General features: G+C 40.0%; 1 protein-coding gene across 1 annotated transcript in view; it reads right to left on the bottom strand.

Moving 5' to 3' along the window:
* Positions 1–27,109, bottom strand: part of COL28A1 (collagen type XXVIII alpha 1 chain) — a 135,129-nt gene that overhangs the window by 24,546 nt on the left and 83,474 nt on the right. Inside the window, 2 exon segments of the mRNA XM_014452430.2 lie at positions 22,365–22,433; positions 24,417–24,485. Coding sequence (XP_014307916.1) covers positions 22,365–22,433; positions 24,417–24,485 — 138 coding nt within the window.

Raw genomic sequence — 27,109 nt, forward strand, 5'->3', positions numbered from 1 at the left:
ACCTGGTTACAAGGTAGTTTGGGGTTGTCAAGTAGATGCATGAGGCCACTGGTCGAGGGGTCAAGAGGGTTCCTAGCCAAGTGTAAGGGAGACTAGAGGTTCATGGGAGAACACTAAAAGACACCGATGCTTGGCTTTGTCCCCACCCCAAAGGCCAGAATAGTGTGACAGTCACAGGAGCTGGGATTGTTGTGTGACGGTGAATTTTCACTGGGAATTATATATTTAGCCAAAGTAGGTCCAGAAAGGAATCAATACTCTCTGGCAATTATTCAGCGTAATTATTTCTTTTACAATCTTTCAGATTCCTACAGTAGCTGATATGGAAAATGTTCAATAAATGTTTATGACTGACTAGCTGCTTTCAAGAAATGACACAACTTCCTAAAAAGTTAAAAGCTGCTGTGGCTTCATTGAGGTGCCTCGAGGGGAAAACCTCCCAGTAGCCAATTATCATGTTAGGATCAGCATCATGTTCAGGAATTTATTTTGCATTACTTCATAGTATAGACATTTTATATATAACTAGAGGCCCGGTGCATGAAAATCCATGCACTCGGAGGGTGTCCCTCAGGCTGGCCTGTGCCCTCTCGCAGTCCAGGACCCCTCAGGGGATGTCCACCTGCCAGCTTAGGCCCGCTCCCCAGGGCATCAGGCCTAAGCTGGCAGTCAGACATCCCTCTGGCAGCCCAGGAACCCTTGGGGGATGTCCAACAAGCTGCAGTAGGACAGACATCAGCCAGGCTTGTGGCTGAGCGGAGCTCCCCCTGTGGGAGCGCACTGACCACCAGGGGGCAGCTCCTGCATTGAGCGTCTGCCCCCTGGTGGTCAGTGCACATCATAGTGACCAGTCATTCCTGGTCATTCCATAGTTAGGGTCAATTTGCATATTACCCTTTTATTATATAGAATTGTGAACACTGCAACTATTCCAGGCAGCTGGGTTTTCCTATAATAGAGGCCTTTCTCTGCTGTTTAATCACCAGTTCACCTTCAAAATACTTTCAGGCTTTATATAATTTTCAGAGCAGACTCTCTAGCTAAAAGCCTTTAGCAAGTAAGTCCATGCCTCAGCTCTGCAGAGGTGAATGCTATCCAATCAGATTTTTTTTCCTTACAAGGGTCAGGAAAATGACATACAATGATTTCTGCATGAGTCAGAAGCAACTGCAGGAAAGAACCTGTCTATCTGAAGGTATAATTACATCTAAATGTCAGCCAGCTTCTTACTCTTGGATCTTTCCTGTTTAAAGACACGATCTTTTTAATTTTTCATATGATCACCTGTTCTCTGGGAGAGAACTTTCCAAGGAGAATGCCCAACTACCTGACTATTTTAATAGGTTTTTTTTCATTACTGATATGTCAGGAAATAATAGTTTTTCTTTCCAAATGTTTTCTCAGTAAGGTAAAATTCACAGATGATCAAAAAATATAAAATAGATGTCTGTCTTCTAGTTAGGAGGTAGAAAACCGGAAATAGGCCACTTTCATTCTTAAAATAACAGAAAATGCTAACGAATCTATGAAATCACAACTTTCCACGAATCTGTCATAGAGCTGTGTTTGCAAGGCAACCAACTAACTCTAAGTCTAAGGACACAGGCTCCTCCAGGGAGAGGTAGGACACTGCCACTCATTTCCTGCCGGAAACACCAGCTGTCACACACCCTGCTAAGACGAATGCAACTAACATTTTTAACAAATCGCTAAAGGCTGAATGTAGCTAGTGTAAGAGGGGAGAACCCCTAGGAGCTTCAGGCACAAGGGAAATTCATATCCCCTCGCAGGCTTTTCTCTGGGGACCTCGCCAATGCTCAAGAGAAAGACTGAGGCAGGGCAGGTCCTGAAGCTCCCAGTGGTGCAGATGGAGCAGAGGGCAGCAGCTGTCCTCCAGGGAAAAGCACAAAGCTCTCTTATGGGACAAAAATCTTAAGCTGTGCCCTGTCATTTTCAGGGCACAGATGACAACCCGTGGCAGCTGGGAGAAGAAAATAGAATAAAACCTGCAGATATGCATCCTGGGCCAAGTCCTTTAGAGATGTCTTATTCCTTGGGGAGGGTCGGGAAACCATCCTCAGCCCAGACCATTAGAGGTCCCCTAAGCATTTGCTGGAACTCATGGAACTGTATGTACTTAAAAGGGCGCATTTTCTGTATTTAATCCTTTGCTAAAAAATGAATTTTTTTCAATTAAAAAGAATTAACAGAACAATTGGCAAACTGAATAAGGTCTATAGATTAACTAGCGATAGATCAACACAGTCCATGCACCACTAAGCGATGTTTCAGTCAACGACGGACCGCACATTCGGTGGTGGTCCCATAAGATTCTAATGGAGCTGAATTTCCTGTAAGAAATGGAAGGATGTGTTGTTCAGGAGGACTTTTTTCTCTCTTGGGAGCAATATCTGTGGGGTTTGGGAATAGATTCCCTCTCACTCACTGCACCTTAGTTTTGGGTGCACAGATTACATCCCAAACAGTCAGCTACTGACCCATTTCAGTGTGAGGAGCCTGTCCTCCCAGCGCTATATATTCAGAGGGTGCTACAGCCCTCCAGGTCTAGTGTGATGAGACCATGTAAAATCTTGTTGATCCTGTACAAGAACACAGATCCACAAGAGCTACCTTAATGAGAATTAAGTGCCACTGACACTGTGGTAAAAGCTTTCTGTGGTCATGTAGAGCCCGTCCCTGTATTTTGGAAATATTTTTGGGTTGTAAGGATGTAAAGCATTCATAAGTGTTATTTCTTCCATCCATTCCATGCCAGAGAGAGCTCTTTGTCCCAGATGGGGTCAATGGAACCAAAAAAAAATTTCCTATCTCAAATATTGAGTCCTCAGTTCTACCCCCTCTCCGTGTTAAGTACCCTCTTTATTATGATTACCACAAAGTTCCTTAATCTGACCACGGCTCCAACATCAATAACCAGACCACATGGCCATGACAAGCCCCTATGATCCTTCATGTCTCCGTCTTGATTTCTTATTCCTACTGATCCGCAGGCCACATTTCACTCCCTGCTGACAGTCACTGTTAGGGTGATCTACACCAAATACACCCAGTTTCTCCTCACTATTTCCAATCATCCCAGCCCATACCCCTGTTCATGGAGTAGCATTGACAGCTTTGCTGTTCTATTTCTGACCCTCTTGGAAGGAAGCAGGAAGAGGGCTTGTGGGGCAGAGCTTATAAAGTCTACAGTTGTGGACAGTAATGTCCTAGACCAGTGATGGCGAACCTTTTGAGCTCGGCGTGTCAGCATTTTGAAAAACCCTAACTTAACTCTGGTGCCATGTCACATATAGAATTTTTTTGATATTTGCAACCATAGTAAAACAAAGACTTATATTTTTGATATTTATTTTATATATTTAAATGCCATTTAACAAAGAAAAATCAACCAAAAAAAATGAGTTCGCGTGTCACCTCTGACACGCGTGTCATAGGTTCGCCATCACTGTCCTAGACCTTCATATTCACTTTCCACTCACTCACTGACTCACCCAGAGCAGCTTCCAGTCCAGCAAGCTACATTCATGTTAAGTGCCCTATACAGGTGCCTTTATACCATATTTATATGGGACTTTTTTATATGTAGATGTTTTGATACATAAATACTTACCATTGTGTCATAATTACCTACAGTATACAGTAGAGTAATGTGCTGTACAGGTTTGTAGCCTAGGAGCAATAGGCTATGCCATGTAGCCTAGGTGTATAGAAGGCTATACCTTCTAGGTTTCTGTAAGTGCACTCTGTGGTACTCCCACAGTGATATAATCACCTAATGATATATCTCTTAGAACACATAGCCATCATTAAGCAACACATGACTGTAATAATTTTCTGATGGTTTTAATTTTACTGTGTTACATAAAAGAACATGCTTATTGTATGAAAAGTACTAAAGTATTTAGGGTTAAAGGGATATCATATCTGCAACTTAAAGATGTTTTCTAGGATTTCAGCACTTGCTTATTGGCTCAGCCTAAAATGTGGATGGTAAGAAATAAAACCCAATTATGATACCTAAATGAGATTTTGGCCCAAACTCGGGCTCACTTCAATAAAAATACTTCACCATTCTATTTTTTTAATATATCTTTACACCCTTTTCCTTTTACTGTTGAGCTGCTTTCTACCTTATCACTTTTCTTTTTTTGCTAAAAGAAAAAGGGCTAAAGTCAAAATTAGGAAAGGTATCTCCAGTATTTCTAGCTCAGCCAGAAGCCTGGGTTTCTTCTCTATCAAGATTTATAGTCTTGTCTGAGAAACTGCAGAGGCCTGGTTACTTACTGAAAACAAAGGAAACTTCTGGCTAACCTTCAGTCATAGGTCAGCTGGAACATTCTAGGACTAGGTGGTGAGCTCTTGCAGTAGAAGCTATGAGATGAGGAAGCATTTTACTTTTTCACTGAATTTTCTTTGCAGGATGCAATTGTGCAAACATATTAAACGTTTAAACCCATCCTATCATTTAGTAGTGTCTCCCAAGACATCCTAGAATAAATCAATTTACCATTCTTTCTTCAGCTTCTCCTCTTGTTTGCCTTTCTTTGTTTCTGATGGTGATTAGTGTATTGCTAATTAGAAGCCAGGGGAATTACAAAGCTTGAAAGTAGGAAGTCAACGGTTATCCAGTCAGCCGGCTGCCAGCTTGAAGAAAGAAGCCAGTGTTGTACTAAGATGTTGATTCAGTGGGTAAATGGTAGTCAGCAAATCTCAGTGACCTGCCTTGAACAGTCACAGTATTTGGCCTGGAATCCAGGAACCATTCTGTATTGAAAGGGATTATTTTCTTATGCTTCGTGGGCACAGCTTGTTCACTTTAAAAGGAAAATGGTATTTTCCAAGTGGCCTATGGAGTACACATCATTGTACACATAGATGACGGTGACCCAGAGACCCTTAGAACAACTGGATGGCCTGGCATTTTGGACTTTATCTCCTCCCTGAAGTTATGATCATAATAATCTCCTCTTGTAACTAGCAACTGCCACGTATTGTGTGCCGACGTGTGAAGGACTGAGCCAGGTAATAACAGAGCTAGACATGTTCTTATTCAATTTCTACAAGACCCTGGAAAAGAGTATATAAATGATAAAGCTGAGGCTTTAGCAATTCTTTCCAGTCACCTTGAATTGTAGCTGATTTCACAGCCATGCTTTGAACAGTAATTCTCTTCCAAATGCAAAACTGACAGTTCCCCCAAAGGCTCTGCTGATTTTATTTCTCACTTCTACCTTGCCCTAGAGTGGAAGCCAGTTGGTTTCCTCATCTCTGACCTGAAAATCAATCAAGAGCTCCCAGTTTCCTAAAATCCTTTCCTTTGTGGAATTGAATTATTCTAAACTAATATTCCATTTTGATAGGTTAACATTCTGCTAATGGGGACTAGGCCAGTCTAATGCTTGTCCAGTCAATCAGCTAATCGAGTGATTTGGACATGGCCATCTCTGGGGACATTATCTAGCCCCTGAGAGTGTGTTGTTTTTAATCTATTCATGAACAGAGTAAGAAAATTGTTATATTTTCTGTAATTTACCTTAATATGTTTCAGTTTAGACAGTATCATTAATATGTGTGTGTGTGCAAGTTAATTTAATTTACACTCTAAGAGTGCTGACTTAACATTTGAAGTACTATAATCAATGGTCCACACTTCAAAGACATGTGCTTCAACTATTACTATCTCAATTTGCTCCAGAGGGACGATAAAAACAATTTATCCTTGGGGAAATAAGAGGGATTCAAGACACGTGGTGGCTAGAAATGTACAGTACCTCACCTCTTGTGTGAATGGGGTGGGCCCACCAGACAGATAGTTTTGGTAGAGCAGCCTAATTTGACAACTCATTCAGAACAGGTGCCTCCTGTTCTCCCCCCATCGTGAAGAATCTCTTTGCCTGACCTGACAGGTTAGCTGGTCCCAGTATGAGAATATTGTTATATTTGCCTCAGAGTGATCATTTTATGCAAAGTGCTTATCAGAGTGCTTAAAAAGATGAAGATTTGGAACTTGGACCAAACTTTCACTACATGTTTTTTTGGTATGCATGTTAATAAGTAGCTGAACATAGGGTAGAATTCTGCCTGACACTTGCTTTAAATAAAACATGCCACCTAATAGCCAGGTTTTCTAGGAGGTAACTCCTACTGACTTTTAATCTTCAGAGGCTACTGATGGCATGAAAAAAGAATCTGGAAAATTGTAAATGTCCAAATTGACCAAGCTTAGCTCACAACAGTCATAGCCAAAAGTGCTCGATTTGGGCATATTTTCCCCTATCATTTTTCTTAAACGTTTAGTCCCTGCTTTCATTTTTCTGTTTATATCTACTTCACATAATAAACCAATTGAGCAAGTAGCACACAAATATTTGCAAATAATCTTAGCAGCAGAGCCACCTCGTGGACTATTTGATTGCTTTGTGGACACATGCTCACTGTTATGATTTGCTGTCCAACTCACAGAATTTAGTCCTGTTGTCTGATAATAAAATGATCCTTAGTAGTATACATGTTAGAATGAGATCCATTGATAGATCACAGTGCAAAGACTAGCATGGCTTCTAGGGACTTTACCAGTTGGATTTAGTTATATAAATCTTGTCCTTCCCTTCGGCCTAAATAGCCTTCTGTAAAACCCGCCAAATTTCATGAATATCTTGCATGACATTTGAATATGCTTGCATAACAAATGATAAATAGAAAGTGACAAGGTTGGCTTTATGGCAGCTGCCTCTGCTAGAGACAGGAGAATGTTCCCTTTGCTGGCTGTCTGTACATCGCAGTCTTATCCCAGTCCCTACGCTCCAGGCCTAACTATGCCTACTTTCTAAACCTTTCCATTTGTTAGCCATTTCAGAACCAAATCTATCAGATACAGAATTCTATGCAGCCACATCTACTTCTCTTCCTGGCTTTCCCTCTTTCACTCATATCTCAGTCTTCCAGGCTTGGAATTTTGCCAAGTCCCAGCCACCAAACCCATCCAAGGGGCCTTCCCTGAATTGCTTTGCCCCACCAAGAGTAATGCCCCTGTATCAACCCCACCCCTCCTGTAGGTGTGGATGCTCATGTTCTTCCTGTCCTATTTATCTTAAACTCCCCAAGTAGAGGCACTTTGTCTTATTTCTCTTTCTACCTCCTGAGGTTCCTATTTCAGGGCCCTGCATATCATACGGAGCTAGAGAGAGTAGATGTGGAGGCTGGCTATTATTTCAGTAGAAGTTCACTAGAGACAATGTACCCTAAACACTGTCTTATTTAGCCTCACAAACCTCCACAGGTACAGAGGTGCTTCTCTGGTTCACACAAGACAAATTTCATGATAAGCGTTTGGGAATCGATGTTGAAAAGAGGTAACAGGATAGAGACACATGGGAAAGTGCCAGCCGAGATTTCATGATGTGGGTCCACTGAAAGAGGTATTTATAATCAGGTCCTCTGTCCTAGCGTCTAGAGCTGAACCCAGGTCCACTTTATTAACAGCTCCCGTGGCACTGGCCTCAGAGACCGCTGCACAAAACAGGTAGAGGCTTTACCACCAGTTAGGAAACAGCTGTGACTCATTTAAGAAGTGTGCTGCTGGCTGCATTGCCACAAGGGTGCGAGGACAGTGGGAGGTGCCAACCTGCCTGGCCAAAGCTGCTACCACAGTGTCAGGAGAAGGGCCTCCTGCTTCAGGGACTCCTAGTGCAATATTCAATCCCCGTGTACAAATTCACCGAATGAAAGGATTCCATGAAATGTTGTATGCTTTTCAATTACTCTTTTCCTTCCCATACATCAGGTCATCAACACACAAGAATGGGCCCCAAAGGCAGTGAAAGGCAAAGCCTCCTCTGTCTGACTTAATTGACTGAATAATGGCTCTCAACGATACACAGGCCTCCATATCTGGAATCTGTAAATGTTATTTTATATGGAAAAAAACCCACTATATATTCCAAATATGCCAAAATATATGTCATGCGTCCTTGGACTTGTAGCCAAATGGAAGATTCCAATTAGAATTACCCAGGCATGGGTGTTCACAGACTTGAGAAACACCTTGAAGGAATGTATGGTGGGAGTCTTTTCTGTTATGATGGACAGGAGAGTACAACAGACAGCCATATCCATAAGCAGAAGGCAGCAGCTCCAGCTGTCACAATGCATGTGTCTCAACTGTCACACATTGAGGTATGAAGGCTGGGAAAGGCAAACTGGGTTAGGCTACATGCTACATGTTCAATTATATCAAAAAGAATATTCCATTGTGACATTCAGCCAGGTCTTCCCTTAGGCCTAAGTTACTTCCTGTTAGTAGATTTGGTGAGGCCTGTCAACTTGTGAAGTGCAACCAAAGAACAGACCACGGGGTGGATTGCTCTCACCTTTCATCCTAGGATCTCCTTCAACCATTCTGGTGACCTCCCACCCACTGTAAGCAGAGCGCCTGCTGTGCCCACAGTCTCCCAGATCAGGCCCCCAGCCATCCGGATACTTGGACTGCTGCCCCTCCCATGTAGAAATTCAGGGGACATGGTTGACACATCTAAAAGCCATAATGAAAATATATTGCTTTTTCAATTCTTGTATTTGAGATGTGAATTACAAGATATATACCTCTGTGTTGTTCTTGTAAGTTTTATCACCTGTCAAAAAGGATTATCGCTACGAAGGGGCTGTAGCATTCTATAAACTGGTTATACTCTATCAGGAATTAAAAGCACAAAAAGGACTCACAAGTAGTTTCCCTCTCAGAGAATGCCTTTCTCCAGAATTCACAGCATTAGCTCTTCTCTGGGTCTCTTTCTGGATATGCTATGAGTATTAAGTAATATTTATAAAGTTCTAGGACTTCCTTAAATACAAGTATGACAGGCTTATTTCCCTTAGCACAATGTCTTCTAGGTTGATCCATGTTCTCCCATATAGCAGAATATCCTTCTTTTGGGGAGCTGCATAATATTCTATTGTGTGTGTTTACCACATTTTCTTAATCCACTCATCCCTCAATGGGCAACGAGGTTGTTTCCACATCTTGGCTGTTGTGAATAGTGCTGAGTGAACATAGTAGTGCCAAGTGAGATCAGCCAGTCACAGGACAACAAATACTACATGACTGCACTCAGGTGAGATAACTAAAGTAGTCAAACTCATAGAAGCAGAGTAGAATGAGGTTGGAGGGGGAAATGAGAAGTTGTTCAGCGGGTATAATGTATTAGTTATGCAAGACGAGTAAGTTCTAGAGATCTTCTGAACAACCTAATGCCTCCAGTGGACAATACTGTGCTGTACACTTAAAAGTTTAAGTGGGTAGATCTCATGTTAAGTGTTTTTACCACAATAAAAAATAAAAACAATAGTTGAAAATAATACATTTGTTTTAAAAGGAAATGATACATATATTCAAGTATATTTTTAATAAAATAACGAAATTTAATTAATTTTAAAAAGCTGGGGAAAATAAAAGTGTAGTAAAGTCTTATCATTAATAGTTTCTATAGGCAGTCCTCAACCTCAGGCACTTATATGCCCTGTTTTCCTTTCTCATGGCTTCCAACTTAACACTATAGGAACTGTTCCTGACAACTCAAATGCTCATTCAGAGGGGCAGAGCACTCATAACGGAAACTTTCCTCTTGATTTTTCCTGCAACACCCTTTTAGACTGTCTTCATAAACTGCTTAATGACATTAGGAGTTGGCCTTGAAATACTATATAACACAGATATAGTTGGCATTTCTGAAGCAAAAAAAAAAAAAAAACAGATGGAAAAAATGTAAAAATATCCACAAAGTTACAGTCTCCTATAAAAACATATCTTTCAAGAAAATTCAGTTATTAACAGTTAACTCAGGTTTTAATTGCATCATACTTGCTTCAAGCAAGAAAACATGAGTTAAAATTTAATAGTTAAAGAGACAAATATATGTATAGTAAAATAGTATTTACAAATTTTTATAAGCCTAGACTCATGCTCAAAGTAAAGTAGAAAACCACATCAAAGGATTAGTAGCAGCAGAAAAATTCACAGGTAGGCAGATTTCAGTTCTATATAAAGAAGGAAAGTCTACCAATTATAGCTATAGAGTAAGCCTTTTAAAACACCATGAAATGGAAACACTACTACAAGTGTAGTAAATACAAGAATGTTCTCTGCAGCATTATTTAAGGAAGGGAAGTATATAAATTATGATACATCCACATTATGGATTACTACATGGCTGTTAAAAACATAGTACATTTTTTATGTATTGATTTGGAGGGCTATTCATGCTCTATTAACTGGAGGTGGAGTGGGGTGGGAAGTTGGGGAAATTCTGCATGGAATGATTTTGAAGGCTGTCATGCTATTTATGTGCATGTTTACACATCTATCAAAAATATGAAAGCTACACACCACACTTCAAATAGGGACAACCTCTAAAGGGTAGGACTGAAGGAGAGAGGAGACTTTCACAACTTTGCATGATTATGAGGTATTTAGATGTAATGCAAGTATGCATTATTTTCATTTTAAAAAGTAACAGAGCTTCTTGAATTTGTTACAAGGTTATTAAAAAACATACATGAAAGAAAAAAAGCTTCCACTTCCTGGAGTGTCCACGGAGAGACTGGATGGCCAGGTGCCCATGAGAATGTTGTAGAACAGACTCTTGTGTTGGACGGGAGAGGTGTTAGTAGAAGCCCCTTCTCATTCAAAAAGATCAAGGGCATGCCTCCTAGCAACTCCTTTTTCTTTGGCATCTGAATATTTTTTTTTGTTTACTAAATCTTTCCCATTGGCCTACATGATGCTGTAATGTCTTCCCATCTTAAATAAAAACTCCCCTTAATCTCACCTATCATTTCATTTTTCCCATTTCCATGTTCTCCTTTTCAAAAAGTGCTGCTGCATGCTCTGTCTTCACTTCCTTTCTCACTATTAACTCTTGTTAAAAACTTATTTTAAAATAATTTTAAAGTCACAGAATAGCAATAATATAAATATTTCCCATAGTTCTTTCACCCAGACTCATCAATTGTTAAGACTTTTTCATAGGTTTTATTCTGTCGGTGTGAATGTGTGTGCGTATACACGAAAGTATATTTGTGTGTGTGGGTGGGTGTGTGGGGGTGTGGGTAAGGGTACATAGCTCTTGTCAAGGTCACCAATGACTTTCATGATGTCAAGTCTAATGATCACTTTTCAGCTTTCCTCTAATCAGCAGCATTGAAAGTAATAGGCCATGCCCTCCTCCTTCAAACACTTTCTTCCCTTGCTTCTAGGAACCACTTTCTCTTGGTTTTCCACCCCACTGGCTACTATTTCCCAGGCTCCTTTGCTATGGCCTCTTCATCATAAAATCCTCCAAATGGAGAGGGGCCCAGGGCCCATTCTTTGGATCCCTTTTCTTCTCTGTCTACATTCACTCCCCACATGTTCTCATCCACAATAAAACTTTAAATACTATCTACATATTGTTAAATTTGTATCTCCTGTTCTCTAGGTTTCTGTTCCCAAATTCCTACATGATAGCTTCACTGAAGGTTTAGCTTTACACTGTCCAAATCTAAATTTCAGATTATATACTGATTTCTTGCACACCTAACCCATCCCCCATTTTCCTTAGACTCTCCTATCTCAGAAAATGACAACTCCATCCTTCTAGTTGGTTAGCCCCAAAATCCTAGTATCTTAACTTCATCAAACACCTGACATCCAATCCAGAATCCAACCACCCATTACCATTTCCACCATTATCATCCTGGTCTAAACCATCACCATCTCTCACCTGCACTTTGGCAATATCTTTCTATGTAACTTTTTTTAAAACATATTTTTATTCATTTCAGAGAGGAAGGGAGAAGGAGAGAGATAGAAACATCAATGATGAGAATCATTGATTGGCTGCCTCCTACACGCACCCCACTGGGGGATCAAGCCCACAACCCAGGTATGTGCCTTTGGCTAGAATCGAACCTGGAACCCTTCAGTGTGCAGGCTGACGCTCTATCCACTGAGCCAAACCAGCCAGGGCAATTTCAACTTTTTATTTGCCTTTGTGCCCCACAGTCTACTTGCTACATACTGCCAGAACCATCCTTTTAAAACATGATTTATGTCAGGTTACTTCTTTGTACAAAGCCCTTTCACCTGGTGACTCTCTGCATTCTTCATGTATGCCAAATCCCTAATTAAGTACCAGCAAATTTTCTGCTACCCACTGCCTGCGCTTCTATCCCACTTTTTAACATGTAGCATGGAATGTAGAATAGTGCAATGAAGGCCTTGTGGGGTGGCGGGGGGTGGAAGGGAGGAGCTGTGGTAGGGTGAAGGGGGTCAGTGGGGAAAAAAGGGGACATCTGTAATATTTTAACAATAAAGGTAATTTTTTTAAAGGACAAAGAATATAGCCAATAAGGGAGTATTTTTGACAAAGAAAGTGAAAGCAGGTGGTAAAAGGATTCTCCCAGTGGGAGAAGCGTTGCCCAAAGTCTCTTGTTCCTTTAATTTATACTTTAGAATCTACCATCAACACAGTTGGTTACTCTGGGAAACTTTTTTACATTGGCTGATTTTATTTAGTTCCAGTTCATGATTTCATCAGCAAAGTAACCAGGGTTAAACTTGAGGACAGTTTGTTTTCTCTTGCCAGGACTGGTTGCAATGACATTATCTTATACAATGAGAAGTGGTAAAGTATAAATATACTAGAGGCCTGGTGCACGAAATTCAAGCACAGGTAGAGTCTCTAGGCCTGGCCAGCAATCAGGGCCGATCAGGTTCCCGGCCTCCCTGCCTCCTCCTTCCCTCACCACCAGCGCACCACCCCTGGTCGCCTGCCATGTTCCACGCTGCCCCCGGGTGGTCAGCTCACATAGCAAGCAATTGAACTGCCAGTCTCCCGGTGGAACTCCCAAGGGGACAATTTGAACATTAGCCTTTTTATTATATAGGATATTCTATGGCTCAGAAGCAATGGGATAATATTGATTTGTGATACATGGATTCAATCTTACTGGTTCCAAGTTCCATGACATATACCACTTTACCCAATACTTTCAACACAAAGACATTACGCTACTCAGGTCACATGTGAGAGAATGTATGTAGCAGATGTCTCAGATGGAAAGCAAATTGCTTTATAAAGATGTTTAGATAATCAGACTATGTAGACTTGTAGCTTTCACTCAGAGTAAAAAAAATATCTGGTCGAAATATTACACAAAGCCATCTTATCCTTTACAAGGTAAAGCACCAAAAGACTCAACCCACAGATCCCTATTTTCTTCTCCTCCACTGTATGTTTGATTTTATTTTTTTACTAACTGGATCTAAAGGAATGTAAATGGAAACTCCACAGAATCTAATCTCCGTGTATAGGTGCTTTAGCCATTATAGTCACTTCTCTCCCCAGCACTTAGCACTGTGCCCAGCACATGGTAGTTGCTGACTAATATTTGTTGAATGAATGCTCTGAAAGATAGTAAATACTAAGTGAATGAGTCCTATAGACAGGACTCATTCATTTTTATTGGATACCAGATACATGCAAGGCATGTGTTAGGTTCACAGGAAACAAAAAATAAACACAAGACATCTGCTAATCTCATATATCTCACAGAGTTTGGTGTTTAGATAAGAAAGCAAACACTTACCATATCATGTGCAAAGGTCTATGAAAGGAGTTATTATTCAGTGTGCCATGAAAGCACAAAGGAAACACAGGTTTAAGGAGACCAGGAAAGGCTTCTGGAGGAAACCTACGTAATATGAGTAAGAGGGAACCGGTGGAAGTGGGGGGTGAGAAGGACTTATCCGAGAAGAGGGAACAGCATAGGCTAAAGCATCAGGAAACTCGGCTTTCACAGGAAATTGAAAGACTTTCAGAATGACTGGATTGTTGAGAGCTGAGGGGTTGAGAAGGTGTCCAGATCAAATGGGGCCTTGCTAATTTTTGAAGCTGATCTCTTTGGGTGCATTTAAAGACACTTTAGATGTATTTTCTTGATATAAAAATGTATAAAGTTTTTTTAAATTATCAAGTAGATTTTCTGAAATATATTTATATCTACATCTTTACTATCGATGAGGGTTTAGCTTATTGAGAAGTAGATACCAGAAAGTTTTCTAATGTCCAATAGCAGGCAGATACTTCTTTTACTGGACTTTGGCAGGCAAGTCAGGTAATAACAAATGGTACTTCTGTCATATGTGTATGTCGTAAACCACATAATTTCACCTATAATGTCTCAACATATAATTATCATAGATTGAGGAGAGAGGAAAAGGAGAAAAGCAAAGAGAGAGAGGAAAATTCCACCTTTGTTTTCTCCAAATGCATAATGAAAACTGAATCTAGGGTTAGGGTTTTTTATTTGTGTACTACAGTCCAGATATAGAATATAATTCAGTGTGGTTCAATAGCTTGAAATTCACTGGGTAGACCTGCAATCAGATTTATGTATCTGGCACCAATTTTGTCAGAGTGTTTCTGTTATATGTTTCTGTTTTTAGACACAGGTCACTAGATATAAACCCTTTCCTAGGGAGTTAAATTTATGTGAACTAGATTATAAAACTTGGATTTTCAAATGCCACTTATAATTGCCTGGGTTCCTGAATAGCCTCTTCGTTCAATCCTGGTTCTCAGCCCAGCAGTCACAGTTATTCGTTTAAAAAGTAAATCAGACCATATCACACTGTGGGATACAACCCAGAAAATAGCTCCCCACTTTAATCTGAGTAAAAGCCAAAGTCCTTACAAGTGCCTATACAGCTATGCCTGAACTGGCCCTCCTCCAACCTCACGGCCGTTACTTCCCTGACCTCATCTGCAGCACACAAGGCTCTTTGCTCTTAGGTGAACGTGCCAGGCATCCTCCTGCTATCAAATTGCCTTTGTATGAGCTTCTCTCTCTGCCTGAACTGTTCTTCCCTCAGAAATCCACAAGGATCATTCCCTCCGCTGCTCCAAGTCTCTGCTCATATGTTATTATCTCATGAGGCCTTCCCTCTTAAAATTTCATCACACCCTTACCCTGCTCTCCTGTTTCAGCCATAGCAGTTTTCATCTTCAAACATATAATATAACGTACCTATTATATTTATTGCCAATTGAATGCAACTTCCATAAAGACAGAAATCTTTGTTTCTTTTGCTCATGATACATCCCAAGCACCTAGAACAGAGCCTGGCATATTTACATATGCTCATTAAATACATAATGAATGAATTGCCAAACTAAAATTTTATATAACTAGCTAAGACTGAATATTGGGGTCAGTATCCTTAATTTTGAGCAGAAAGAAGTTCTGATTTTAAAACTTCAATATAAACTTATTTTCTGTACAGGCAGAACAAAAACAGATCTATATTGAAAGACATATTAGCATTATTCATCACAATCTTGGCAGAGTCTGTGTGCACTATCTTTTATGTATACACACAGCAAGAAAACACAGCAAATGTGTTTACTGCAGGAATTCACCACAGTAAGGTAATTAAAGAAGGAAGGACAGATTGAGGTCCATGGACGATTTATTTCTTTCTAAAACTGGTATAATAATCACAATGGGAGCTATTGACTCATCATATTTCATTTAAAAACCAACAGAAGCCTGTTGGAGAACTTTCAGAAGACTAATATTCTAATGGATTAGAAATCTGTTTTCCACTTTGAAATTTAAGAGCTACTGTTTAAAGTTATAATTGCATATGCCAGAAGAAGAAAAAAGGCTTATAAAAGCTCATTCTCTTTACCCCAATGAATAGGAATTGATAATGTGTTGGTACTACTCTTTAAATGTTGTCTCTACAAATATGAACTCACAAGAAAATCCGTCCATTTCCAAGGCTTAAACTTCCTGGTTAAAACCACAAAGTTGTAAAAATCTAACAACTGGGTAGCACTGCGTCTCTCATTTATTTCTAATTTAATTATTAACTTACGAGGCCCATGGAACATGTAATGATATTACATAATGAGGGGCTGATCTGGTGACAAGCAATGATGGGTTATGTTTCCTTCCCCTTAGCTCTTTTTTAATTTTAATTTTCTTATTTTTCAATTACAGTTGACATTCAATATTATATTAGTTTCAGTTGTACAGCCTCCTGGTTAGATATTTATAAAGCTTATGAAGTGATCCCGCTGATAAGTCTACTCTAGTACCTACCTAGCAACAAACATAATTATTAGAATATATTTTTCTATATTCCCTATGCTGTCCTTTATATCTCAGAGACTATTTTAATATATTAATATGAGTCTTTAAAAGTAAAACCTAGATCAGCTCAATCAATAATTTTTGTATATATACTCTGATTATCACTGGGCAGAATCCACTGAGCATATAAAAGAAACATCAGATATAATATCCTCTGGTTTATTTATATCATATAAGTATGTTTACTTTTATAGCATTCATTGTGATCCTGCTGTAATGTAGTAATAGTTAATCACAAAGATATACTTTCAAGAAACCAGATCTAACACTTCTAAGACCTCTTAGGTCAGCCAAGTATACCAACCTGTAAGAATAAGGTACATTGCTACTAAACACTAGAATTTAGGGAAAAAGTTATTTCACAAATTTAGAGTTCTCTTAATGATGAAATTTAATACTTGTTTATTGAATTAAATGAATCGTTTTGTGGGTCAACAATATGGTTACAGGTGCAACTTTACCATCATTCACCAACCTCCATGCATTCATTCAATTAGTCCTTATGTTGTTTATTTATTAAACAAATATTTGTTAAGTGCCCACTATATGTCAGACACTCTGCTAGATGCTAGGAAATTAGAGATGGATAAAAGTCACAAAGCCATTGCTCTCAAAGAACTATTTTTTCCACCGGGAGAAGGCAGATAATAAACAAGTAAACAAAGAAACAAATCTCTATATATAAAAGCCTAAGTTGACAGGTCGCTATGATGCTCGCTGACCACCAGAGGACAGATGCTCAATGCAGGAGCTGCCCGCTGGTGGTCAGTGCACTCCCACAGCCAACCTCCCGCGGCCGGCCGACCCGATTGGGACTGGGCAAGATGGCCCTGATTGGCCCTTATTGCCAGCCAGGCCGAGTGACCCCACCCATGCACAAATTCATGCACCAGGCCTCTAGTATTTTCATATGGTGATAGTGCTATGAAAGCAATAAAACAGGACAGTATAATGGAATGATTGAGAATGGGATAGGGTTGGAATGGTGTGGTTAGGGATGGTCTCTCTCTAAAGACATAAGATCTAAGCTAAGAGTTATGAAGAGAAAGAGCCAGCTATGTGAAATGCTCAAATAGGAGAAACAATAGTGCAAAGGCCCTACAGCAGGAATGACAGAAAGAAAACCATGGTGCCATGATTGTATTGCGTGATATAGCCGATATCACCCCAATAAATTTAATTTTAAAACCACTGGGGGGAAAAAAGAGAGATGCAAGAAAAAGTCAAAGAGGTGGGCAATGTCCAGATGAGATACAGCCTTTAGAGCTTTTTCTCTCTTTTTTTCTTTCTTTGTTTTAATTTTTTTAATATTACAGGAAAACTTTAGAAGCTTTTTAAACAAGGAAGGGAAATTATCTCAATTTATTTTTCTGAAAGAAAACTCTATATAGAATGACTATGTGGATTCTAAAAGCTAAAAAAGAACATCTAGAAATGAAAAATATAATTGAAGCTAGAAATTAAATGGACTGACTAAACAATAAATTTGACACAGCTGAAAAAAGATTTAGCAAACTGAAAAGTGTACTGGAAAAATCTTAGCTGTACTGTGACTCAGAAAGACAACAGTGAAAATATGAAAGGACAGATATGCAACAATAAAAACGTTTAACTAATTGCAGTTCCAGAAAGACAGAGAGGGTGTGACATGGGGAAACTAGGGCAGGTTGCTTCCAGTTACTTATTGTAAAGATAAGGCAGAGAATTTCCCAAAAACAATTAACAAAAATACATTTTATTTATCTTAAAAAGATAAATAAAATGAAATCTACATCTAAATGCATCCTGGATGGACCTGGAGACGATTATGCAAAGCAAAATAAGCCAGTTAGAGAAAGACAAATATCACATGATCTCACTTAGAAGTGGAATGTGAAGAACAAAATAAACTGATGAACAAAATAGGTCCAGAGGTATGGATTCATGGAACAGAATAACAGATCTCAGTGCGGGAGTGGGGGGTCAGCAGGGGGTGAGGGGGGGGGGGCAGGAAGAGATTAACCAAAGAACATTTATGCATATATGTATAACCCGTGGACACAGACAGGGAGAAAATGGGAGACATCTGTGATACTGTCAATGATAAAATAAAATTTTAAAAAAGGGAAAGCATTAAAAACCAGAGAAAAGGGCAAATTATCACCAAAGGAATAGCAACTTCTCAAGAAAAGTAATGGAGACTAAATGACAGGAAAATCTTCCATGTACTGAAAGGGAAAACTGTGTACCTAGAATTCTATACTTAGAAAAATAATCTTTTAAGAAATAAAAGGATGGAAGTAGAACACCGGTAAAATGTAACCAAAGACAATAAGTACATTAATTTCAGGTAATAGAAGAGTGTAAGAACAAAAGCATTACTAACTACAGTGTCTTTAAAAAGTCATCATGCCTAGCTGGTGTGGCTCAGTGGTTGAGCATCGACCCATGAACCAAGAGGTCACCAGTTTGACTCCCAGTCAGGGCACATGCCTGGGTTGTGAGCTAGATCCCCAGTAGGGGGCTTGCAGGAGGCAGCAAATCAAAAGTTTCTATCTCTCTCTGTCTCTAAAATAAATGAAAACATTTTTTAAAAAGTCATCATAACCCATTTCCTATTCTTTCTTTTTCCTCCTAATTCCCTCTCTGTCTCAGAGGCAGGTAATTTTTCTGCCTGTTTCTCTCCATTTCAGTACTTGGGCTCTTCTCACTGTTTGGCTTTCCCCTATAGGGCAGAATGCACACACTTTGGGCCTATGGTTGGGCTCTGATAATATGCAAAGCATTTCTGAAAAATTTATGATTTAAGAATTTTTCATAAAATAAAAGAAAAAGTATACTGGGCTATCTTTATCATAGCCTGACAGTTTGAGCCACAACATACCCAGAAAACTGCATAACTTTTGCTTCATTAGGGATTTTCTGAGTGACCTTGAACAGGTAATTTACCTCATTTCCCACCTGGAGCTAGATAAGCAAAGGCACTACTAATAAAAAGCCAATAATTGTAAAGTTCTTACGGTATTTGGAAAAGCAATAAAAACAGATGTGCTGGCTGGCTACTCACTGACTCGTCACAGAGGTTTGCAGTACAAAGGAGCCAAACCAGAAAGGACCTGATAAGCCGTTGAAGGGGTGATTACAGCCTCACCCAGGCCAGCTCCACATGCCAGCCCAGATCCGGCTGTAATTCCTGGTCTTGTGCCTCCCAAGTGATTTCAAAAGGTCGCTAAGTCCAACCCTGCCTTCTGACAGAACTGCACTCAAGGGAAAAGAAGTGCTCTTCATACTTCTTTCTCTTAAACAATCTAGATTATCAGGAAAAGAGACCTCACTGCATATGTCTCTTATCTTGAAGGGCCAACTTTTAAATCCAACATGCAAATAAAAATTTTGAGTGGCATTTCCTTTTGAAAGTCTCAAGCTGATCATCTCCTTCTCTCTGACATTTACTACCCAACATGTGATTTCTTCAGGGAGGCTGCCTGGAGAGGTAGCTGTGAGTGACCCTGGATACTTATGTAACAGCTCTGTGCCCTGTTTCCTAGAGCCTACCCCACAGGCTGGTGAGGCTCGAAGAAGATAACGCATGAAACTTCGAGAATGTATTATGGCCCTACTTCTTTCCCTGAGCTCAAAGCTCTGAGTAGTAAAGGTATCTCTTCCCTTGCTGAAAGGAGAAGGAAGAAAATGTATACCAGAAATGTCTAACTAAGCATTGATGGGTGGGAAAAGATAAAATACCTTTCATAAGTTTTCAACAGTGAAATTCATGGGAAATACCATCAAGATGGTTGCAGAATCTAAGAGGAATTTATCTAAGTCCTTCACTCAACTTGGTTTTATATGGACAATGTCTGTTACAAGAGTGAAAAGGAATAAACATATAACATTTATGATATGAGTAAGTGGGAAGTAGGCACGAGGGTGAGAGGAAGACATGAAGGAAGGGGAGAGAAAAAGTCAGAACAATTTAAAATGTCAGCATGCTGAACACCTGAAATTAATACAAAATAATATTGAATGTAAACTGTAATTGACAAATAAAACTTTAAGTTCTTTAAAAACCCACCACCACACCCCTGCTGGTCTCAAACACTGGCATCCCAAGTAATCCCCTTGGATTCCCACCCTCCCTTATTCCCCACAGGAGCCTCTTTGCTGGGTCCTCCTTATCTTGAGTTGATGCAGGGCTCCTCACGCCAGCTCTGCCTCCCTCCTCTGCTGCCATGCCCACCTCCCCCAGCCTTGGAACCACAGCTCTCTACCAGGCTTCAGGGTCCCTCATCCTCTGACCCTGACTTGATAGTCAAAAAGGAAAATGTCCTGGTCCCACTCAACCACAAGCCTTGTCCAGCTACTTACCTGGTACTCAGCCCGTCTACTCAAAACAATTTCTAAATCACCCACTGGCGCTCCTGATGCTGGTTGAAATGACTAAGAAGATACCAAGGCTCTAAGGTTTTCTTTTCAAGATAGGATTAAAGACCTGATAGGGCCAACCCCAGTTCTTAAAGTCCAAGTCACTGTGTCCCCACTATCAGGAGAGTGATGAAGCACCTTGGAAGTTGTCATGGAGACCCCTCTTGTTTCCTGTTCTCTTCTGGAACCACCAACATACTTCAGAACAACAAGTAACTTTTTCATCTTACCTCTAAACAGGTTAAATTATTTGTGGCAGTAAACGCCAGCTCTTCACCAAACCTCTGATTCCCTTCTTTCTGGGCACAGAGTGATACTCCCTTTCCGTGAGACTAGTTCCCATCACTAAAATGTGGTCAGCGGTGATGTCTGTCACCTCTTAGCCAAGATGTTTAAGAAGCAAGTGTGCCTCTTGCACGCTCTCTCTTTCTGCTTGCTGGGAGTAAGTGGTAAGTAGGCCCAGCAGATGGAGAAACCATAAATAGAAGATGAGGTTCTCTGAAATTTTATGTGGAAGAAAATTGACCACTAACCAGGAACACCTACATGGCCTATTCTGTGAACAGAAAGCTCTATTGTGTTGGAGCCATTGTACATGTTGGGTCTTTTTGGATACTGAAGCCATGCCTGCACTAATTCATGCAACTGATATTTTATGTTTTAGAGCATTAAGTCACGTGAATGTCAGAGTTCTGGACTTTCATCCTGGGAAATACAAGTACTAGCGGAAAGGGGAGAGGAGCAGGAAAGAGTAACAATGTGAGTAACTACAACATTTACTACATATGCAACCATGTGCCAAGCCTGTGTTAAGTGCATTATACATACTGTCTCATTTATGCTTCACATCAACTTTAGGAAATACCATAGTACTGTCATTATCCCCATTACTCAGATGTGGAAACTGGGGCAGAAAGAACACTGGAACTAACTTAAAGATGGGGGAGAGGGAAACTGGAATGATTCCTGAGTAGAAATGAAGATTTCTGTCTGTCCCCATACTTGGCTTTTTAACCAGAATGGCCCACCCTCTCAGTAGATTCCTCCTGGCCCCTATAAAGTCCTGGCCCCTCAAGGACTAATGGGCATATTAAGGACTTCTCTCAAGACCCAGCCCCATCCCTTGTCCCTTATGACTTAACCTGGGGAAGTACTGGCATATCTAGAGTCCATATCTAGGGAAAAGGTCAGTTCTGCAGGCTCACATGGGACCAAGATCGTGGCATCATATAACCCCCTGACCTCTGCTGTGAATCTAAAACACCAAGGCCGTTTTGAGACCAAAGAGCCACAGCCCTCCATCAATCCATACAATCAATAGACATTTGCGGTTGAGAAAAAGCTCTGAGGCCTTTGGGAGCTGGAGCGCCCCTGCAGCACAGGGCCAGCAGGCAACTGCGGGGACTGCACAGGAATGACCAGAGGCTGCTGCGGTGCGGAAGGGAGTGGACCCGTCATGTGTTCAGGGTTTCCTAGAACCAGGGATGCCACAGCAGCAGCACAACCAGTCACTGCAGCAGTTAAATTTTTCACCAAGCACTTTATGTTACGGTTCGCACTCATGAAACAATGCACTTACGCCATTTTTACATGGCTGGATGGTGTCTTTAACTACTATATGCAATTTTAATGTCTAAGCTTATATTAACTTCATTTCATAACAGTCATATTTTATATTGTCCACAGTGTCTTTTCTCCATCACCTTAGTAGACTGAGATGGGACTCCAGTGCAATCAGGTTCACTTACTTTAATTCCTTGTAATCCATAGCCAGGGGGGCCGGGAGGGCCAGGCAAACCTTTCTGCCCAATATCACCCTGTTGGAGAGAAATCAGACAAGTGTAAGAAGAATCAGGGAGAAACAATGTATTATTACTCTTGGCTCTGTTCTTACTTCAGTCTGTTCAGGACCTTCATCCATGCTGCCCATAAGCTATATCATGTTTTATATATAGCAGTGATTTTCTAACCCTTTTAAGCCACAGAATCCTTTGCAAAAATTGTACATATAATCCAAATATAAATGAAGACTTAAGACAGAGCTGCTTGGTGTAAGCAGAAGTGCTGGCCCTGTAGCTTCATCAGCTTGGGCTCCTTTAGCTGCCCTACCCCCAACCCCTAGACACCAGGGGTGAGAGGACCACTCACACACACTGTTCTGTGTAGCCTTGCCGTCTACTGCTCCATTTCAATATGGAATGCTCATTCACCAGGGTTTAGGTAAAGAATCAGTGGATATTAATGTGGATCAGTGTTGAATTTTTGAGATAATATGTAAATGAAGCAAAAAGTGCATGATTTCCCAGTGTGTATTCCTTATAATATAAGTAGACCCCCTATTTCTTAAGGAAAAATTTCTGTGGCCAACTGAGATTGGAAAATGTTCTACACCACGGTATGTGCCTCTCCTTGGAGATCTCTACCACATATTAAAATATTAAAGCCACTAAGAAGTCCCACAATAGAGAGATTAGTTTAACTACACCAGAAGTTCCCAAATTATTATTTGATGGAATAAGCTTTGTAGAAATGCCAGGTTAATGTAAGTTACTGTATAAGTCAGACTTTTTCTTTCCAGTATGAAAAAAAAAGCTATATTTTTTCTGATGATAAGAGGAATACCAGCTCATTGCAAAAAAAAAAAGAAAGAAAGAAAAAAAGAAAAGAAAGAAAATTTAAACAGAAAGATGACACTGAAGAAAAAAATAGACCCAATAACAATAGCTGACATCTTGGATGCAATCTTCACCCACATAAAGTGAACTATGAGGTTAAAAATAGCCCACGGCCCAAATGTAGTTGATGGACAAGAAAAAAAAGGATAAAGAATCTTAGTAATTCTGAGATCCTTAGTAACTTTGATTCATAAAGCCTCTCCGCTTTTCTCTCTGATAACAGAATTCTAATTCACTTCCTTGCATTTTGGGCATAGATACATGTATTTGAAATCTGAATTTCTGCTGGGTGGCTTACTGATACCTGTTTTCCCTATAAACATGCCTGCTCGTTCTCTACCTCACTTTTTGAATAAATAAATAACATTTGTTGAGCAAATGAATGAGCACTATTGACATTTTGAGCTGGATAATTCTTTATTATGAGAGGCTGTCTTGTGCACTGCAGCACATTTAGCAGCATCTCTGTCCTCTACCCACTAGATGCCAATAACAATCCTCCTCCGGTTGTGACCCCCCCCCCCCCCCGCCCCCAAATGATCCCAAATGTCCCCCTGTGGTGCAGAGGGGAGGACAAAATCTCTCTCCTTGAGAAACACTGGATTAAAAGAATAAACAGATGAATGATCACCAAATTGAAGGTGGCAAAAGGAAGAGAAATAGAAATAAGAGCAAAGAGAGCCAAAGGAAGTTTCTGTTACCTTCCATGGAGACAGTAAACCGCCTTGCACTGAGGTTCTGACAGTGTCCTACACACATATGCACAATAGATACATTGGCTGGCGTCCTGTTAAAAGGCCACCTGAAGCACCTCTGGCCAAAGTAAAGATGTGCTTCTGAATGATGGCACAGCCTCCAACGAGCCTAGAAATATTTTGAGGACTTTGCACCCACTTTCTTAAGAGAGCCTGGCTTACTAATTTCTTTGGGGGAAGAGAATAGCTTTATAAACTTAAATGTTCTATTTACTGAAAGTTCACATGATATGCGAAAAGAAGACTTTTCATCAGTAATCAAGAAAAAATGAGCAAACACCAAGATGAGGACTTACTCTGAAGTTAATGTTCACTCGGTTGTCATTAACGGTACCTGACCCTCACACAGAGCGCAGACCTAACGACTCACCTTGGGCCCTTGGGTTCCTAAGCCCCGAGGCCCAGCGGGGCCCGGAGGTCCTCTGACGCCTGGATCTCCCTGAAAAGACAATGAATGACAAGTTACTGGTATTTAAAAACACTTTATGCTGTATAGTTAAAATAATAACTATACGTCACATAAATTTTCATATTCAAAAAATACATATTCAAAAAATACACCCTTGAATTTGTCCATTTAACCCACATCACTTTCCTAAACTTGACAAAGGGAGTGTTATCTCCCTTTGATTTCATTTCTTATTGCTCTTTATTCAATCTTCAAGCCAACAGGGTCCATTTCAAAGCAATCAAGTCAATTAACTGCTTGGCAACCTTAATATATACTTTTTCCCCAGAACCCCCTTCTGTGGGATTCGGAAAAAAATTTACTTCCATTGTGAAAAGAGACACAAATAAAAGCTATCGTGAAAAGACATAACCCATCCTAAACTAGTTGCTCTCATTTGCGCAGCAAAGATTATGCTATTTGGGTTGGAATTGGCTCTGTGATGCTTCTGCCTCTAGGGAGGCTGTGACTGCCGGATAAATTCTATAAAGGCTTTTCAGATTCTCCAAAGAGTGACAGGTTCATAACAGGCGACTATCATCAGAAAGATGGTGAGACCTGGTTAGGGTAAGTCAGGCCCTGTGGTTAGACTTATCAGAGACGTGAATGATGATGGGAAGAAGCAGAGAAATAAAAATCTCTTCATTAGCCACCTTCTATGTGCCTAACACTTTACTAGGCCTCTTCGTATATGTTATTTGATATAATTTAGTATTTCAACCATCGTGTATCACAGTGATGACTAACTTACCTACCTCCTCTGGGCCTCAGTAAATTCATCAGATACACAGAAAATCATCTCTACATTTCATGGGGAGGAAAATGAGGTGAGACTAAGAATGTGAGTGCTCCTATCACAGAGTCTAGCACAGAGTAGGCACTTAGCAAATGTTAACATTCTATGCCACTCATTTTGCTAAAGAGGAAACCAAAGTTTGCTCAAGGCTGCACAACTATTAAGAGGCAGAATTAGGAGGATTTGGAAAAATAGGAACTCTCATATTTTGCTGGTACCGCCACTTTAGAGAACAGTTTGGCAGTCAATTTCTTTAAAAGTTCAACGTAAATGTACCTTATGATCTAGTAATTTCGCTCCTAGGTAAACACCCAAGGAAAATGAAAACATATGTCCATACCAGGACGTACATACAAATGCTCTTAGCAGAATTATTCATAACAGTTCCAAACTGGAAACAACCTAAATGTCAATCAACTGGTAAATGGATAGACAAAGTGTGGGATATTCAGCAATAAAGAAGAATGAGCTACAGATGCATGTTTGGCATGGATGAACCCTAAAACATTATTTGCAGTCAAAGAAGCCAGACATATTGTTTGATTTCATTTATGTAAAATGTCCAGAAAAGACAAATCCATAGAGACAGTAAATCAGTGGTTGCCTAGGGCCAGGGATAGGATTAACTATAAATGGGCATGAGGGATCTCACTCAGGGGAAGAAAATGTTCAAAAACTGATTATGGTAATGACTGTACAACTTGCTAAATTTGCTAAACAGTCATTGAATTGTACACTAGAAATAAGAAATTCTATGATATATTAAATGTGTCAATAAAGTTATTTTTGTTTTTTTAAAAAAAGGACCAGAGCCAGCCTTTGAACCTAGATCTCCCAAGCGCTTTGCTCTGGGTCTTGTTTTGTCCATGTCCTGTTAGGAGCTAAATACTTTATAGCTTTCAACAGTGCAAAATTCATAGATTTTAAGAAATGATGAAATTGTTTATTTAGAAAAACAGCTTATCCTTTACTTTTTACTTACAAGCCTTAAAATACTTCTAGAGGAAACAAGCCTTAAAAGAGTGAGGAAAACTTTAAATGATACTTTATTACTGACTTGATTCTTTTCATCTCTATTTTTATATTACATATTTTCCTTTTGCTTCCATACCACTTTCATGATTCTGGTCTCCAGTCTCTATCTCTTTCTGTTACTACTTAACTGCTTTTGAGACCATTGGTACTAATTATCTCTTTAACTAGAGGCCTGGTGCACGAATTTGTACACGGGTGGGTCCCTCCGCCTGGCCAGCAACCAGAGCTTCAGGAGGTTAGTTGGGGGGAGGGGCCGAGAGAGGTTGACCACCGGGGGGCAGCTCCAGTGTTGAGCGTCTGCCCCTGGTAGTCAGTGAGTGTCATAGCAACTGGTCGGACAGTCGGACACTTAGCATATTAGCCTTTTATATATAGATAGACACCTCTCTCCTGACTCCCACATTTGAGTGGCCCCAATTTCTCCTCACTTAAATGATCACTCTGATCATCAAGAGTTCCAAGAATACAATACATACATTTTATGTCTTGTCTTGTCTTGTCTTACCTACATTTCTATCATCTCTCTTTTCTGGAATACCTCTGAAGTACCTTTAAAGGGACCATCTATAAATTCACCCAGTGAAGGTCTCCAACTACACCTGACTGATTCACACACTTGCTACATTAGAGTCCCTCTGGCAAAACAGAGCACAATTAAGTAGTTAAGTAGTAAACATAGTTAAGTAGATTTTATCCAGAATCATTAAATGTTTTGTCAAAAAATAATGGTCTTCTTTGCCTGGTCACTCTCAACCCCACCCAAATACAATGAATTCCTCTTTCA

Source organism: Myotis lucifugus, unplaced genomic scaffold, assembly GCF_000147115.1.
Source record: "Myotis lucifugus unplaced genomic scaffold, Myoluc2.0 scaffold_15, whole genome shotgun sequence".
Taxonomy (NCBI): Eukaryota; Metazoa; Chordata; class Mammalia; order Chiroptera; family Vespertilionidae; genus Myotis; species Myotis lucifugus.